This window comes from Heliconius melpomene, chromosome 13 (genome assembly GCF_056956725.1).
Source record: "Heliconius melpomene rosina isolate 202511_hmr_F chromosome 13, ASM5695672v1, whole genome shotgun sequence".
Classification (NCBI taxonomy): Eukaryota; Metazoa; Arthropoda; class Insecta; order Lepidoptera; family Nymphalidae; genus Heliconius; species Heliconius melpomene.
The window spans coordinates 9101349-9119746 of NC_140401.1; the positions used below are offsets into that span (position 1 = coordinate 9101349).

At 29.7% G+C, this 18398-nt stretch overlaps 2 protein-coding genes across 4 annotated transcripts; one reads left to right on the forward strand and one right to left on the reverse strand.

Moving 5' to 3' along the window:
* Positions 1–3140: 3140 nt before the first annotated feature.
* Arl8 (ADP-ribosylation factor-like protein 8) lies at positions 3141–10042 on the forward strand. Its single transcript, XM_085196504.1, has 5 exons — positions 3141–3362; positions 4605–4685; positions 5123–5196; positions 5318–5479; positions 6033–10042. Exons 1-5 carry the CDS (start codon positions 3240–3242, stop codon positions 6154–6156), a joined length of 564 nt encoding a protein of 187 aa, XP_085052630.1. The 5' UTR covers positions 3141–3239; the 3' UTR covers positions 6157–10042.
* A 1410-nt stretch (positions 10043–11452) lies between these two features.
* LOC146532871 (cyclic GMP-AMP synthase-like receptor) lies at positions 11453–17651 on the reverse strand. 3 transcript variants are annotated; one of them, XM_085196499.1, is made up of 6 exons: positions 17529–17651; positions 16740–16921; positions 14993–15181; positions 13892–14178; positions 13030–13192; positions 11453–12934 (listed from the first exon to the last, which is right to left on the reverse strand). In XM_085196499.1, exons 2-6 carry the CDS (start codon positions 16914–16916, stop codon positions 12248–12250), a joined length of 1503 nt encoding a protein of 500 aa, XP_085052625.1. In that variant the 5' UTR covers positions 16917–16921; positions 17529–17651; the 3' UTR covers positions 11453–12247. The 3 variants fall into 3 exon arrangements, with proteins under 3 accessions (XP_085052625.1, XP_085052623.1, XP_085052626.1); XM_085196497.1 differs by lacking the exon at positions 17529–17651 and adding an exon at positions 17208–17488; XM_085196500.1 differs by lacking the exons at positions 16740–16921; positions 17529–17651 and adding an exon at positions 15354–16084.
* Positions 17652–18398: the final 747 nt, after the last annotated feature.

Below are 18398 nucleotides of genomic sequence, written 5' to 3' on the forward strand. Positions count from 1 at the left end.
CCGGCTGTTAGTCATGTGATTCAGAATATGGCACGGGTTTCACGAGAATGTAATGTACTGGCCGCAGGTGATTTTGTATTATAACTTTGATTACAGCAAATATGTAATCTAGATTGTTTTTCTTGCTTTTGGTTTAGTTTAGTGTGATTTGAGAAGAAATGAAGAAATAACAAAAAGTATCTAAAATAAATAAGTAGGCTTTAAGAAAATTATTAAAAAAAGAAAAAGTATGTATCCACATTTAATTGAAAATTGAAATCAAATAGAAATTGTATAGATGACATCAGATGTAGATTTAGGCCGGCGTGCGCATTGGCACGTACGTGTTAATGTAAACGCGATGGTTGTGTTCGATTCTTACTCGGGGGAATAGTTAATCAATTCTTCATTTCTTCGCTCTGGTAACAAGTCAAATCAGGATTGCTTCTAAAATTCGACAGGAAATGAGGAGTGGAGTGTCCTAACACTAGGCTCCTTATGCTATTTTCTTCTATCACGTTCTATTAGGTCTATGTTCAGGTTCATATGAATATATAAATTAATAATTATAATTTTAAGTAATGATTTTTCCCCGGTTATATTATAATTTTATTCAATATAATATTATTTTCTTGATTAGAACTCATATAATGCAATTTATATGTTTTTTAAATAAGTCTTTTATACTTAAAAAGACATAGGCTCTATATTGATGCTTTTAAAATCGATACAATTTATTATTTGTTAATACCTTCCTCGCTGATACAAAATCAACACCAAAATGTGTTAATAACATGTTGAACAACGTGGCAGTCCACGCCTGTAGATCTCATACAGAGTATTCTACACACAGACACTTTGTCTGAGCAATTAAAAGCAATTTTATTACATTTTTTATAATGAAATATTGAACCATGTTATTGTGATTTTTAATTTTAATATGTTAATATGAAAGACTTGTACTCCTTTTTGTTTTCTAATGTTGCCAAAATTTTCTTTAATATAACCATATTAAAAAAAAAATGTTAAATAATCGAAGCAGTCGTTAATATTAAAGCAATAAAAAAAAGCAATTTAGCAAGTATAAAATTACTGAATATGCTAACACAATGAATGGCATCTGAATGTTTTGTAATTAGATTGATTCTTTACGTTATAGTTATATTTAATTTATAATATTAATTTAAAATCATTTTTAATGTTTTTTTTTTTACGCAATTATAGTCTATACATATCTAGACTGAAACATACCTTTTTAAACACTGTATTTAGTTAATGACGGATCTATAACAAATGTTTTTCCTAAACGCAGAGGCTTAAGACACTCCGTTCAGACACGCAATCACCGCCCATTTTTCAAATCGTTTCCTGTTAAGTGGAGGAAGTCAACGCCACGTTTTATCTTTCAGAACGTGGAAATGATCCCCCGAGTAGGGATAGAATCTACAAACGTCCCGTTCACAACCAGGCGCTGCTTTATTCGCTGTGCCACGACGGTTTTTATTAAAGGTTAATATCCAAAAAGCAATTAAACCAGTGTCTGCTCTTTACATTGCACTGTACATGAACCACGCTCGCGCGCACGTGACCGCCCCGCCTCCCTGCGGGCTCTCGCACTTCAATATCTTTACGTAACGGATGCGTTTACGTAAATGCAAATGTATGTTTCAAGGACCACTATTCGGGTGTTATATGCTTAATAAGTTTCATCGAATTATCTAGTTTTATCATTATAAAATGATTGATGATTATTTTTCTTCTTAAAGTTACATTTTAGGATCGTTAATTGAAATTACTCCGTTGGATTAGTAGAAGTGATATACACCTATCCCCCGGTTTACACGGTAGATACGTTCCTGAGAAAACCGTGTAAATCGAAAATTAAAAATTTTCAAGTCAAAACCGTGTAAATCAAAAAACTTACTGAAAATGCATAATTTTGCTATTTAACGATTGTGATTTTTCAATATTTTTAAGTGTACACAGAAATAAAAATAAAATGCATTGACAGGTTAAAATATGTAATATATTACGAAAACACTGTAAGAAATTACTCTCATTCTTTTTTTCGGAATCGAAGGTTCGAATTTACTTTCATCACTCGAAGTTATTTGTGCCGATTCGATGTTTGAAGCAGAAATATTTACATTATGAGAGATGGTAATAAAATCGGTTATTAACAATTTTTTGTAAGATCTTTGTAAACTTCTTGATATTGAGCGAAGCAGCGATTTATGTCACAAGTGCGATAAAAACAAAAAAAACTTATTTGGCAAACCGTGTAAAAGCGAAAACGTGTAAAAAACGTACCGTGTAAATCGGGGGATAGGTGTATTTTGTTTCTTTTTAGCTTCAAACTGTATCTCGCATACAGCAGAGTAGGCAGAAGAAACAAGTGTTAAAACACTTCGTTCTCCTCCGTTAAGAGTTAATTAAATGAGAAGAAAATTAAATAAATAAACTTCAACATAATTAGTTTATGTTGAAGTTTATTTATCAAGAAATCATTTCTTAAATCAAATAACTATTATTTTGAAACTTTTTAAATAATTAATTAATTCCTCCAAGTGGGAATCGAATTTACAACGGTAGTATGGTATGGTTCTTTGATTATGGCGCTCCGACCGTGCCATATCATTTCGCCAATGTTACGTTGTTTGGAGAAACCACGAAGGAGGTTGTACAAAATAGATCATGTTACACAGTAGGAGAATGCATATAACCGTAGTATTTACAGTCAGGCCCTTGTACACACACGTATAGCATGGTTCTCTTATTATGGTGTACCGAACGTACACACATGTGTGACAGCCGGCTTTATGAAGATCTGAATCATAATACTGATTTGATTTTAATTTTATTAATTGTATATTTGTTATAATAATTTTAGAGCATTAAGAACTACAAGTAAAACATTTTTATATATGACAAGATTTCGCCGGGTTGATATTTAATAGCAACATTATCAAATTTCGTTCAAAAATATTTTTTAAGCAAGAAATAAAAATATAACACACTACATAAGTTAATTTCATTAATTTTAAAATTATAAAATCTATATTATTGTACAGTAATATAATTTACAATATATTATTTAAGTTTAATCTTTTATTTGAGACTACAGTGACAAATTAACAATACATTACATGTGATTACTAAACGTATCCGGTGACTGTCAAACTATTAGGACCAGCGATATTTCGTAAAAGGCGTATTAAATTTTAATTTTTCTGATAAAATACCGAGAATAATTTACAAAAATGTTGGCTTTGATCAATCGTATTCTTGATTGGATTAAAAGCCTGTTCTGGAAGGAGGAGATGGAGCTGACATTGGTCGGCCTACAGTATTCAGGGAAAACAACTTTTGTTAACGTCATTGCCGTATGTATTATCACAAAACAATCATTGTATACTAAAACATTGCACTTGTATGTTTTTATCAATATTTGATAAAACTTATGAAAAATAAATGACTGAAACACATCATGGGATAGGATATTTTTTTTTATGTATCATTAAAATTATGACTAAGGGGACTGTTTTTGTCTATTCACGTAAGTGCTTAGTTTTTATTATCTTATACACTTATATATTTCCTTTGTTTTACAAATATTCCAACAAATAATTTTTAAAATGTCTTGTCAAGTGATTAATACAAGCATAAAATATTTCATTCAATGTTCTTTTTGCCTGTATTCTTAATTTAACATTGCTAATGATTTTATCTTCTCTTATTTTATGTGAAGTATTTCATTACGATGTACAAAAAAACATCTTTATATGATAGCTTTATATTGTAGTTTTTTATGACTCATTGGTTTGTCTATTGTTTTAACAATCTAACCTTTAGAGGTATATAAAAAGCAAATTAAAACATTTACAATTAAAAGTTTAATTAGGTGAATGTGTGAACATGAATATAAATATGTTTTCATTGATTTTTTACATTATTTTAAATTAAACGATTTTTACTAAATAAATCACTTACAGTAGTCCATGGATATAAGTATGTAGTTCAAAAATAGTGTCCAAAACATTGGATTTACTAACATGTATTTCTTAATACCAAAATGCATATGGGTAATATAGTTTATCTATTTAAATTAAAAAATATGTTATTATAATACAATAGGCTTCAAATACTTCAATATATATTTTTTTGACTCAATAATTTATATCAAATTTACAAATTATATAAAGAAAGTAAAATAAAAGCTTAAAGGTTTATAATTTTAATATTATAATTTTTTCTTATTAGAATGTTAATTAAACTAAAGCTTTATTCAATTGTTAAGTAAGCAACTATATTTTTAATAGTCTAATAAGAAAAACTGTAAAGATATCAGGCCAATTGTGGCGCAGGGGCAAAAATATGTGACATGACATGTCTAATCAACTTAAAACAACCTAAACCTGTCATGACAGGTTTAGGTTGATTTATGGGTCGATTCCTACTCTGGAGAATTAATTATTATTTACTAATATTTTATTTCTATGCTCTTGCACCAAGCCATGTTGTCACATTCTTATACTAGACACACAATGCTCACCCTGGCTACCCTGCTATACGCAAAATACAAGTAAATTAAAGAAAAGATGTAAATTTAATCTTTTTAATTTCAGTCTGGCCAATTCAGTGAAGATATGATCCCAACTGTTGGTTTTAATATGCGTAAAATTACCAAAGGAAATGTTACTATCAAAGTGAGTATATATATTTTGATACCCTTTTAAAAGATCTATAAAAATGCCTAATAGTGTAGAATAACACTTTAAAAATATGTAAAACTTTTTTTTTATATTGTCATTTTCTTTTTCTTGTTTAGATTTTTTTAAATACTTTTTATTTCGATTTCTCACAATATTGTTTCTACTTTATGTTATCAATTACTTAATTATCATAATATTTTTTTGTAGACATAGTGCTTAGTATGGTGATTTTTATTTTATAGTAATTCATTGATTTGTATATTAACTTTAATAATACATCAGCAGTCCGCAGGGAATCTAGCGTTAAGACATTCCATTCGCCATTTTCCTAACTTATACATAAATATTAAATAATATTATAAAAAACTGTTGCACTGCACTTGCACTCAGCAACTGCAGTGTAACATACTTTTTTCTGTATATTTTCATAGGTGTGGGATATAGGTGGTCAGCCCCGGTTCCGTTCCATGTGGGAGAGGTATTGTAGGGGTGTCAATGCGATTGTGTAAGTAGATTTGTATATATTATTTTAATAGCATACATTTTCATGGGCAGTGGTAATTTCTTAAAATAAGGTGACCTGTTCGCTCGTTTGTCTGGTCTTAATTTATAAAAAAAATATTCAGGTACATGGTGGATGCGGCTGACCCCGACAAGATAGAGGCATCCCGTAATGAACTCCACAACCTGCTGGAGAAGCAGCAGCTGACCGGCATTCCCGTACTGGTGCTGGGCAATAAGCGTGACCTGCCGCACGCGCTGGACGAGCACGGTCTCATCGAGCGCATGTATGTTCACACACACAAACACACAGAACACACTTATACGCCGCAGACATATACACGGATGCACACACAATAATTTTGAAAAAACAAATGAAAACTGAGCAATCTTATTAACATAAACAAACAAATACATGAGAGCACCTAATGAAGCGAGTATACATACATAATACACAAACAAAGGCACTCATTATCTTTATTTTATTATTGAGATTATTAGTAATATGATTCGAGATTTGTAGTAAGTAAATAAAAATAGTGCAATTTTTACAGTTATTTAGAAATCTATATTTTTAGTAAATATAAGTGTCTTCACTGGTCTATTTAAACAAAATAGTATATCCCAAGAACCCAATTTTCGATACATTGCATGTTGAATGGCGGAATTTATTGCAGCACTTTGACTTCTTACCAAAGTGATAAAACAAGAACTCTTTCCTTGAGTAAGTATCAAACCCACAACGGTTGCGTTTACATTTAGAAGCAATACCAAATATATTTGTGTTAATTTAATATTTACCATTTCCAACCAACCAACCGCTTTTTTCTATATTTCTAGGAACCTTTCAGCAATTCAAGACCGTGAAATATGTTGCTATTCGATTTCCTGTAAAGAGAAGGACAATATCGACATAACTCTACAATGGCTCATCTCCCATAGTAAGTCAGGTAGTGCTCGCTAAGAAAAAACTAATACACTCAGGTAATGCTTATAACAATATAAAAATAGTAAAACAATCAATGGCAGAATATCATTAGGCTCGATAGCACACTATTGCCTATTTGTTTTTCTTTTTTTTTTAATTAAAATAAATTTGAATTATTACTTTATGTTGAAAATAGTTTTGAGATATTACGAGTATAATAAAATAAAAAACGGCGTACTTTTTATTTTTTTTTTATTATTTAGAATTCATGTGGATGAAACACAAGAAATATTAAAAAAAATATACTGAAATGGAAGAGAAAATTGTAAAAAGTATGAATTTTATTTTAAAAAAATATATTTTTTTAATGTAAATACATTATGTATTTAACATTTAAAAAAAATATTTTCTTATTGTATATGTGTTTCATCACATCGGGCCTAAAATGGCGGTCATTCGGAACAATAATATCAGACTTATTTTTAACTTTAATATAATTCGTTAAAAAAAGTAAACTAAAATAATACTTAAAAATATAGTTCTGCATTCCCCGAGTATCGGTAGCTAGATATATCTGTTTGATAGATTTATAAAATGGAGTGGTCAGTGCAAGAAGTCCGAAGTTTACAAAAAAAAAACAAATAAAAATATTTTTTTTTTTGTAAAGCTTTTAATTGGTTTTTTATTGGAGTTACGCCTCTTTCACTGACGACTGTAAGTTAATATAAAGAAATTGTAATTCTCACTCATTCTATTTAATATACGCCTCATCGTCTGTGGGAATGTCATGCGAATGTTATCATGCATAATTAAAAATTTATACCGTCGAAATAACTAATAAAGAAATCATATAAAAATACAGCAATATCCATTTTAATTCTGCACATGTGTTATAATATCTTGATTATAGTCGGATACTATTTGTTCAAAATTTGCAGGAATTATGAGAAAACATCTTATTCAATTAAAATATTGATCTGAATGGAAATTGTTTTATTTTCTGTATGATTCATAGGCCAAATAAAATAATACTTTTTCGAGGTTTCGATGGTAATATTCCCATCGAATTACATATTGGATATCATATTTCAATTAAATTAAATGCCTGCCAGCTCAAATCGAATTTTAAATATGCGCAAACTAATCATTTTTATTATCATCTAAGAATTATCTTATATTCTTATTATCTAAGAATTTTTAATAGCGAGCGTCATGTTGACATTTAAATGTCAAATGACGTTTAATGCTAAATGAAAGCTGTCAATGCTAAAGTGTAGTTCGATGGGAGTGGATTTCGCTGACGTTTGGTTTGGTTGACACACGTGTTAGTGTACTATTTCTCCGTATCTCATTTTTAAAAAATGAAAAATGTTGTAATTTTCTTAAAAAATTTAAAAATATCTGTATATAACTATTCGCATGGGCTTGGAAAGGAGAGGGGAAATTTTGCTAACAAATATTTAAGATTTTTTGTTACTAAATTACACTTTTTTATGTGCATTTTTCGTATTGTTAAAGTTTATTAGGCCACCTACAGGCTAAACCAAACCAATAACGACTCCCCCTCCCCTATCCTTTAAAATTAGTCTATACGCCCATTACATGGTGATGACTAGGACTACATTATTGGTTACAGTGTAGGCAGTTTTTAATTGGATCTCTTTTTAACATGACTCCTCATATTGTGTAACAATACCTCTTTTTACAACAAATCTTGTACAACTTGCCTTCGTCTGTTCTCCCTTCAACGTGACATTGGAGAAGTGATTAGTGCCCAGTTGGCGGATTCGGAACGCCATGATCAAAGAATAATAAAACACGAGTTGAATTTCGTTATTTTTCGTCGAAAATTATTAAATTTAAATAAGTTTGAGTTTACAAACTCTCTAAATTTTGAGGCATTATTTTGTATTCATTGTTTGGCGATTTTATTCGTGCCAAGTTTGTTGAGCGCATATTATATATTGTATATGAACGCAAGGTATTGCCACATAAAAAAAATGATATGAGGCGATTGATGCGGCTCCTAGTAAATATTTAGTTTGGTATTAACTGTGTTCACATATTTATTATCAAATATTCACAAATTTTTAAATCTTTCATGCCTAATGTTTTTTTATATCGTCGGCGTTCTAACTGCAAAAATACGTTTTTTACAGAAGGCAGTAAAAACTGCCTTGATAGTGACGTCAGTTAACTGAAAATACTGTTTTAACGACGGCGATATTTATAATATAATATGTATTTAAATTGTTTTTTTTATATATCGTGAACATAGTACTACCGTACCCATATATCAGATAGATAATTCTATCAGCCGCGTAAGGATTTGTATTTACTATTAGTGTTTGGATTCTTATAATTAGCGTATATACATTATTAATATAATTATCTCATACTGTTAGCTAAATAATAAGTTAAATAATATAGTGTGAGACTAATGTTTGCTCTATAATAGCTGTATATATTAAAAAAGAACAATAAAATTTTGTTATTTATCAGTTAGGTCGTATTTATTAATATATTTTAAGAAGTCAGTTAAATCGCGGAGAACTAGAGTGAAAGAAGAAATAATGTACTTTCTTTATTTGTACTCTAAGTATGCAGAAGTAATAATAGGCAAAATGCTGTTTTCATAATGAAATTCACACATTCTACCAAATAATTGTAGTATATCTTTGTAGAATTTAAAAAATCTCTAATATTCTATTTAAAAAGTACTTTTGTTCTTCTCTCAGATCTCCGAGTATAATATTAGACTCACACGACGAATTTTCCAGTCACTAGGTTTTTTTTTTAAATATATATTAAATATATTGCTTTTTGCACATAAGGTCAATTCACTCTACACTCGATTGTTAATAGAAATATAATTAATCTATGCACAGATGATTTTCAGTAATCTGTGGGTTTACGCGGTAAAACAATACATTTTTGACAAGAATTATGTTCCGAAAAAAAAGTTGAAAGCAATTTAAAACATTGGAAATTTGAAAGAGTGTAGAGTTTATCAGTCATTGAAAAAATTCAACACTAAATATTTTTTTACTATTAAATAAAATGTTAGGAAACAGATTGAAAATATCCCAAGATTTTATTTCCAATAGTCGTTGGATATATTTATTTTCAATATTGTCGGCTTAGAGTTTAAACCTGCTAACAACCTATTAAGCAAATGTTTAGGAGAAACACATAATGTTTTAAAAAAACTATCAGTCTATATTATCAAAAAGTTTTTACAATTTCAAAAATTTTATGTATTTCTCTATTATATGAAATAAAATAAAGCTCGAATTTGTATTTCTTCTCTATTTTCCACTTTCGATTTCAATAAAAATGTACGAGTACATAAAAATAAAAAACTAATTTAGTGAATTTACACTCTCAAGCCGACGTTTAATCTGTTTTGTAAAATGTCACTTCACTCATGTCGCCGTGCGCTAGTGCTTCAAATTTAAAATTTGTTATTATTTAGATATAGTAATATTAAAAAACTATACTTCACAATACACGATATAGATATCTTAAATAGCTAAATAAATTGTCCAAATATTACTAAAATAGGTACCATTAAAGTTAAATAGAAAATTAATGAAATACACGAGTTTCTGACACTTTTCAAAGAAATACTTTAGTGCTTACGTGACTTCGTTTGTAAGTAAGTTAACGCGAAAAAATGGATAAGAATTGTTTCTCGAAAAAAAAAAAGGAATGAAAGCTACAATATTTTTAATAATGACTAACTGCTTAATGTAAATTCATTTAATCGAAGTTTGTATTACTTTTATTTTATATTTTGTTATTTAGGATAAATATATCGTTTTGTATATGTGGGTTAGTCACATGGCTGTAATATATTCTTTTTTCTATGAGACACAAATCAGTATAGTGGTGAAAGAAAATATTAAATTATGTTCAAACACTTGTGTTTTTATTGTTTTTTTTACTTACTTCATTGCATTGCAGGATTTCATGTTCCTTTTCACGCTTATTCCCGCACAGGAGGATAGGCAGAAATAACCTAGTACTGTTTTTCATTCCCACACACTACCTGATTTTTAAGAAACAGCACGTTGAGTGATGGAAATCAACTCCACGCTTTTTATCAGATCGAAAAATGGAACTATTTATTGTTTCTCCAAATTAAGTGGGAATCGAATCCATAATCGTCACGTTTACAGTCACATGCCTTGACACTGCATCACGTTGGGCTCAAATACGGAATATAGCGTGAAGTTAAAAAAAAAAGAGAATATCATCAATAAATTAGAAAATATAGAGAAATATAATTAAGTAGAATTATATTGTGTTCGCCTGGGGGGCGCTGTAAAAATATTTTGCCCCGGGCGCGAGTTAAGTTCGCTACGCCATTAGTAAGTTATCGTAAGTAAACTGAGGAAACAAAACAATGCACACAGCAAACTTTGGGATTCTACAGTCACTCCTAGAGCCTGAATAATCAGGGGTGAATCAAACGACATGTCTAAATTTGTTAGGCCGACGTTGAGGTTGAACGAATAATCGCAAATCAGATAATCAATGTTTTGTTCATATATTTTTTTCTTATTAAACTTAAGCTATTAATATATCCGAAATATATTAAGGCAGATTATTGATCTTGGCAAATTTATAATAATCAAAATTTTAAAAATAAACTTTTGACCGGCAATAAACGCCTCAGCAGGTGTCAAAAAAAGCATTGTTTGGGCGTAACTAGCAGAAAAAAACTTTAGGATCGTATTCTGCGAGTACAGAAGAAAAAAGTAATAAGCAGATAAACCTTCGTGTTTTGCCGCGATCAACTTCGTGAGGTTAAGGAACCTCATTGTAGTCACGTAGTTGATCTCGGCAAAACACAAAGATGTACAAAGAGCGACCCTCTTCAGGTCCTATGAGTAAAGGTGAGAGCTGAAAAAGGTGGCCAGAAAGAAAACATATTTCACAGTCCAAGTTGGATGATGTAAAATCTCTACTTCGTCGTATCCTATCTAGCCTGTCTGGATAGTAGTTAGAAAATTTTACAGGATCTTATAGATGTTTAATTTATTTTTAAGTAGAGATTGGCAACTACTGGAAATTGTTATCTTTAACAAACTTAAACTTGTTTTTAAGGGACAGTGAGGCAATCAAAAATGGTATTATAGTGGTATTTAGGTAGGTATTTTACTAAAAAAATAGGTATACAAGATTACTTTGGAGAAGATTAATTATTTGTTTTAAGTACATTTTTTTATAACGAAGGGATGTGCATTTATATTAATAAAATCCGAGAATGCATCAAATATTCAGTTTGTCGGGTAAACGTGTTTGCGGGTAAACAAAGTCCTATATATATATATATACTTACACAATTTATTTATTTTAAAAGATGGCTACAAAATTGATATAATTATTACTTAATAATAAAAGTATTATATAACATATTAAAAGTATTTCAAAATAGTTCATGGTATTTTACTGGTCTAAGTTAAAATTTCACTTTATTTATAATGGTGAAAATTGTGTTAATATGTAAAAATTATGTCACTTAAAACTATGTAAATCTAATAAAAATAATCTTTATATGAATAATACAAAAAAATATATATTCAGTATCTACTTAGTTCTAAGAGAGCCTATAATAAGCACAAATATATTGGTTTTTCTTCAAAAAAAAATATAACATATTTTGTCAAAGTAATAAAACTTTTATATAGTTTTACACGTCACTACTTCATTATCACTTTTTTAGTACAAAGCCGGAGAGGCAGAGAGAACCTAGTGTTAACACACTCTGTCTACTGCTGTCGCCCAATTTTTGGGGTCCTTCTAGACTTGGTCTTCTCACTAGACAAAGGAAATAAAAATGTTAAATAATTTATTCCCCCAAGTGGGAATCGAACCTTCAACCGCCGCATATGCAGTCACACGGTCAATATCACAGCATTTACAGTTATCGATTTTAATATGAATCGATTCATTACTTTGTACAGTACCACATACTATATCTGAATCAAATTCACGTTTATTACGTAGTTCTTCCCTCAATTTCTTATTTCCTCTCTATTTTAACTTATTTTTACTGTCAGTCTTATTAGACTAAATTTTTTTTGTTATATTAATAACAAAAAAATATTAAATTTATTGTTTAAAATAACAACAAATCATTAGATTCATTATCGATTTCAACTTGAATCGGTTCATTACATTGTACAGTATTAGATACTATATCTGAATCCGATTCGCGTTTATCACGTAGTTCTTGTCTCAATTTTTTTATTTCCTCTCTATTTTCACTCACTTCGACTGTTAAACGGTCTATTTTCGAATATAAATCCTTTATATACTTCAAGAGTACATCTTCATTAGTTTTATTAACAACTTTACTTGTACTAACTTCGGTCATTGGATTTACTATCTTAATATTAGGACTCGGACTCGAACATATTTTAGAACTTGATAGCACTTCTTGGGTTTTATAAAATTCTGAATTTTTAAATTCCTTCATTTCATCAGCGTTTAGAAGAGAAAAAGCCACTTGTTCTACATCATTCACTTCAATGGCGTTAAGAACCGCTTTTAATTTCTTAGCATATTCCTGTAGCACGGTTGGTTTAACTCCGTCAATTAAATTGTTGCTTTCATTCCAAAAATACGGAATGTTCTTTTCAGCAACAGCTTTATGTAAATCTTCGACCATATCTTTAAAAACTACACTTATTTTCTTTTGCCAATATTTTTTGTCCTCGACTTTGTGTACTTTCCATAGTACTAGTGTTTTTATATAGTAACTGGCGATTGCCTTCATGCCGAGGGAATCGCGTAGCTTTTTGACCTGAGAAGATTACATTAGCTTATTTAGCTCTGCTTAATTTTGTTTACATTTCAAGTTTTATTTCAAGGTTGTTTTATATTTTTATATCAACTTACCAAACGTATAGCAATTTTAAGTTGTTGGCATCCCTTTATCATTTCCTTTTCAAAATCCTGGAATGAAAGCCTCCAAAGGCGATTCTTTCGATCGCCATCTGGTATAGACTTATTAGGTTTAGGAACCACTAACCACTGGTCTACGGTGGTCTGTTGTAATTGTCTGGAAATTCAATATTATATAGTTTTTAGTTTCATTCAAATTCAAAATATTCTTTATTCAAATAGACTACTATAAGCACTTTTGAATCGTCGAATGAACATACACAACAACTCAACAGCTCGTTTGCTCATTTGCAGCTATCCTGCATGACATTCAATAGACATTATTTCCATACAATTTATCCTCTAAATATTTCATTATTTCATAAAGCTGGCAGCTGGTTTTTTTAGCTTAATGCTTTAGATCGCATTAGGACTCATTTTTATTGGTTGTTAACTCAGTCATTATATAGCGTTCGGGGATTCCCCAAATACGGGCTACCGACTGATGAAAGTAGGGTATTTATATACATGCGGGTTTTTCCCGCACGTGGCCTAACCACCAATGATACACCTAGGTTGGTGTGTAAAGCAAAAAAATAATTCGTATCTGTAATGATTTGATGATAAACCCACAATCAGCGTCATACTAGCCTTTAGAGGCCACTATAAGAATCAGTATTAATATTTATAATTATTAGAAAGATAAAATTCTTTATTGCATACACAATTTATAAATTATAAGTACAAAAAAAGAGGAACGACAATATATTTGAATATATAACGGTATTTGTATATTTGTACATATAACGGTAGCATGCAAAGGCCATTATTTTTCTAAACAGTAAAAATAAAGTATAGATTATAAAATAAGCCTTACCTATACCCAGCCGGCCATCTCGGCAGCATAAATCTAATGACAGGAACTAAATCGACATCCAAATTGAAATGATCATCGCCTTCAACGTTTCGTACGTGTAAAGTGTAGGCCGGGCCCGAGGGCCTATACGACAAGAGGTAAGTGACACCGTTCACAGTCACTCTGCCGTCCAGTTCGTTGATAGTCTTTTGCACTATACCGTGCAACCACTGCCTGAATTTATTTTGTAAGAAATATTTCTCCGAATCACGCCAGTCTTTCGTCACCTTGTGATGGCTTTCCCATTCCTAATAAATGTACGTTATTTTACTTACAATATGTACAAAATCTTTACATAAATTGTAGCTTATGTGTTTTTAACGTATCAATTGATTTTAGGTACTGTAAAGTTTCATCTAAATCCGGTCAGTAGTCATGCTGTGTAAGTGCAAGAAATATCGATCCCCTCAAACTTTGTGACATTTGTCAAACTTTTTGACAGAAATAGAATTATAATTAACCGACTTTAAAGAAAGGGAATTATCAGTTTCATCTTTATGTATGTGATATTATCGAATTCTAACTAATTGCAATTTTATATATTTAAAGAAACAATTGGTGAGCTTACTGCCAGCCCTGTATTCCGCATGTAGCACAGCGCCTAATTTGCGTCGAATTCTGGAGGCATTGCATGTTGGGAGGCGCTATTTAATGCCGCGCTTTGCCTCGACGCCAGAGCGAAGAAATGAAATCATTAAATATTTCCTCGAGTCCCTCTCGGGGAAATATTTCGAAGTCACAAACAACCTGTCGCCTTACAGCCACAAGCTTGTGCTCCTGCACAATAACTGAGCTCAAATAGATGCACTGAAAGCTTAAAGAAATATTCGAGGATGATTATCTATTTAAGCGTTCAATGCATGTCCAATATAATCAATATATGGACACAGAAGTACTTATTGCTCAGAAATTAAAGATCATTGACGTCAGTTAATTTCTTTTAAAACTTCTATCAGATTAAAGACAGCACATTTGAATAATTAATCCATATCAAATATATCCAATCAAAGCACTGCAAATTAAAACAAATAGAAAAACGCTATATATATAAAAAAATATTACCTGCTTTTTATCCAGATTATCAAATTCTTTCGTAATTTTAAGTTTAACGTAACCAGGCATGTCGGTTTCTATAATAATCCCATTTTCACCGTCGTCGTAATTTATTGGCAGGCGGATCACTATGTCCATGTCGAATTCATCTAACTTACTTACTTTGATACCATCGGAGACGCTGCCACCATAGAGTATCTGTTGATGTAAAAAAGGAGTTTCTTATATCTATATTAATAGTGTTTGGTCGAACGCAATACTCTCAGGAACTATTTATTTTAATAGATTTTTTTATTTTTGTGATTGATAATCCATTAATTGAAGAAGACAATACGACAATATGAGAATTACAGAAGTTGTTTCTATTTACCTAGTTAAAGTTAGCACAGCCACTTAAATTATGTCATACATAATTTTTAGACCATTTGACCACGTGGGCAAAGTTGCAGGTGCAAGCTAATATGTCCTATAAAATATATATACAAAGAACTCCTTAGCATTCTATGGATTAACCATGCGGGTGCTTATCATGGGCGAGAAGTTAGATTTAGTGCCCGCTATCTGGGACACAATTGGATTCCAGGTCCCGGGCACATGCAGGTTGCAGACTTAATAAATAATAACTTTTGAACGTGCTCCTCTATTTAAATTGTAAACAAATTTGAAATGATCTTAATAACATATGTATTTACTAATTATTACTTTTTTTTCTTTCCTCCTCGAATGTTTAAAATGTAATTCTGGTTTTAGTTTTGTAGATAAAGGAACAAAAAAAATAAATGAAGCCATCATGGCGCAGGGGCACAGTTGTGGGTTCAATTACCACTCGGGGGAGTGAAATATTTAGTATTTAATGAGAATTCAGCAGTGGGAGTTTCTTCTAGTGAAACAGAGGGGAAGCATTAAGTTCTCAGTTTCCCTCTCTTGTCAATTCCAGACTCTATGTGAAATAAATATATATCCTACATGTTATTCTTATGTATAAACAATATTACTGAAAATTAAGTAAGTTAAATATTATTAAAATAGTGAAATTAAAATCTGTTCAATAGTTTTTGCATAATAGACAAACATCCATCCATCTTATAAACTTTCATATTTATAATATTAGTGTGAGAGTAGGACTGTATCACTAACATTTTTAAAGTTATTGCACACTAAGGAATGAAAATATTTTTTAAGAAAACATAAAAAAAATTTGAAAAAAAAATATAAAAAATCTTACCACATATAAATTTTTGTTGTTTTAATAAGTATACTTAGATCATATTTATTAAATAAATTTGTTTTTCTACATTTAAATATAATAAAACAAAGACTCATTGTGATCACAATATATATCATCACATAATATTCTGGATTTTACACTGCTATTAGATTTACTATATAAAGATGGAGAGTTGATTTGGTTGAATGCTCTGATCTTAGGAACTATTAGTTAGTATAGTTGAAATGTTTTGTTAGATAGTCCAAGGCCGGGTCTCACAATGAATAATATTTAGATTGGTAAAGTTTAAATGAAAATATCTGCAATCTATTCTACATTTACCACTGCAAAAAATTTTATTGTTATTGCAAAAAAAAAATACTATCATATAGTACTTACCAGATAAAAATAAACAGAATTAATATAAATTAAATATCATAATAAAATTGTGACATTGTTATTTAAAATAGCAATATTAATATAGAAATTTATTCAACAAAAAAATGCTTGCAAAAGCCAATATAACTAAAGAATGATTTAAATTCTTACTTGATTAGCATATTTGCCAAAATAATTGCATTGTTCACCCATTTTCAGCTTGAATTGTTCAAATACACTCTTAAATACTTCCTGAGATTGTTTTGAATCTGCATCTTTCAATGCAATAAACTGCTTGAATACTTCACTTAAATAGGCATCTAAGCTACTTTTCTTTTTCGTAGACATGATCACTAAAAATTAATGCAAAAGGGAACAAAAGATATAAAATAAGATATGAAAATATACTTATGTATGAAATAGCATGTATATGGTAACTTAACATTGTAAATTAATATTTTAAATTGTGATGTTTTCTAAAAACTAACATTTAAAGGTTTTGAAGCAAGTTATATAGAAAAATATATTATGTAAGTAGGACAATTTTACGTTTCATGAAGTAATAAAATATATAGGATGTATTAAGAAATTCAACAAGATTTAATGATTATAGGATTTTTGAGCCGATTGTAACCTTACCTTATTTATCTTTTGGAGAGTCTACTACGTATATTTAAATGAAGAACACGTCATATAAGTAGTGGACGTACAATATAATAAAATTAGATATGTTTACAATAAAGTAAATATAAAAACTAACTGAAATTAATTTCTGTATAGATGATGCCTTCAACTTTCATAAATATACTCTGTGGGAAGCGGTAGCCAAATACAAATCACAATATGACAGAACTAGATTAGAGATAAATTTACAGCTTCAATATAAGAAATGGGGAATCCCCGAAAACCATAATCTAAGCTAACACCATTGTAGTTAATATAGGAAAAAAAGGTACAAACCTTTACTACTAATCAAAAATATTAATTATAAATAGTGCTTATCAGCTAAAAGCACTTACGTGTTTTTGATAACACGTTGTTATAATCATTGTTGAAATGCATAGATATAAATTTATGATTATTAAACAAATTGTGTTTTACCTAATATTAATGTAACGATAATACTTGTTTTATCATTTTAAAATATAAATTAACTCGATAGGTGAAAAAAAAGAATCTAAAATGTGTCTAAATAATTTAAGTAAAATAAGATTTTTTTTTAAATATTTAAATATTTTTAATCTCAAACTACCGTAATTGCAAAATAGATTTTTATATAGAATTTATCATAGTAAATTATAATATTTATTTATTGGTTTTTATTACAAACTAACCATTCATAGTTACTATATCATAGTTTCCATGTAACGACTTACTTTTTTTCTGCTTTTAGCGGGGAACTTAATAATATTATAGACAGACAGAGAACGACGTTAAAATATAAATGTAAAATGAGAGCCAAATATGTTTTTGATAGAATATTTATTCATAGAATACTATAATCAGCCCTCTAAAATGCAATTGTAATATAACCATAATAAAGGACAGAATGACAAGCAATGACTTTCTTTCTAGGATTAATGAAACTTAAAATATACTTCTTCGAGTTATGTGATATATTTAAAATACTAAAAAACAAACAGTAAAATCCTTAATTTTATTTTTTTTATTGTGGCAACATTGCTTCATGACAACAATAACAGGCCCGGAAAGCTTACTCCACAGAGGCTTACTCACAAGTCACATATAATCTCGAATAACATATGTCATATTAGGGATGCCCAATTATAATCGATTTTCGATGATCATCGATGTTAGCAGACAAAATAT

Coding starts and splice junctions, on each gene's coding strand:
- Arl8 (XM_085196504.1), top strand. CDS start 3,240: ATGTTGGCTTTGATCAATCGTATTCTTGATTGGATTAAAAGCCTGTTC. Junction 5,197..5,317: donor AGGGGTGTCAATGCGATTGT/GTAAGTAGATTT, acceptor AAAAATATTCAG/GTACATGGTGGATGCGGCTG. Junction 5,480..6,032: donor CACGGTCTCATCGAGCGCAT/GTATGTTCACAC, acceptor CTATATTTCTAG/GAACCTTTCAGCAATTCAAG.
- LOC146532871 (XM_085196499.1), bottom strand. CDS start 16,916: ATGTCTACGAAAAAGAAAAGTAGCTTAGATGCCTATTTAAGTGAAGTA. Junction 13,193..13,891: donor AGATGGCCGGCTGGGTATAG/GTAAGGCTTATT, acceptor TTGAATTTCCAG/ACAATTACAACAGACCACCG. Junction 12,935..13,029: donor TTAAAATTGCTATACGTTTG/GTAAGTTGATAT, acceptor TAATCTTCTCAG/GTCAAAAAGCTACGCGATTC.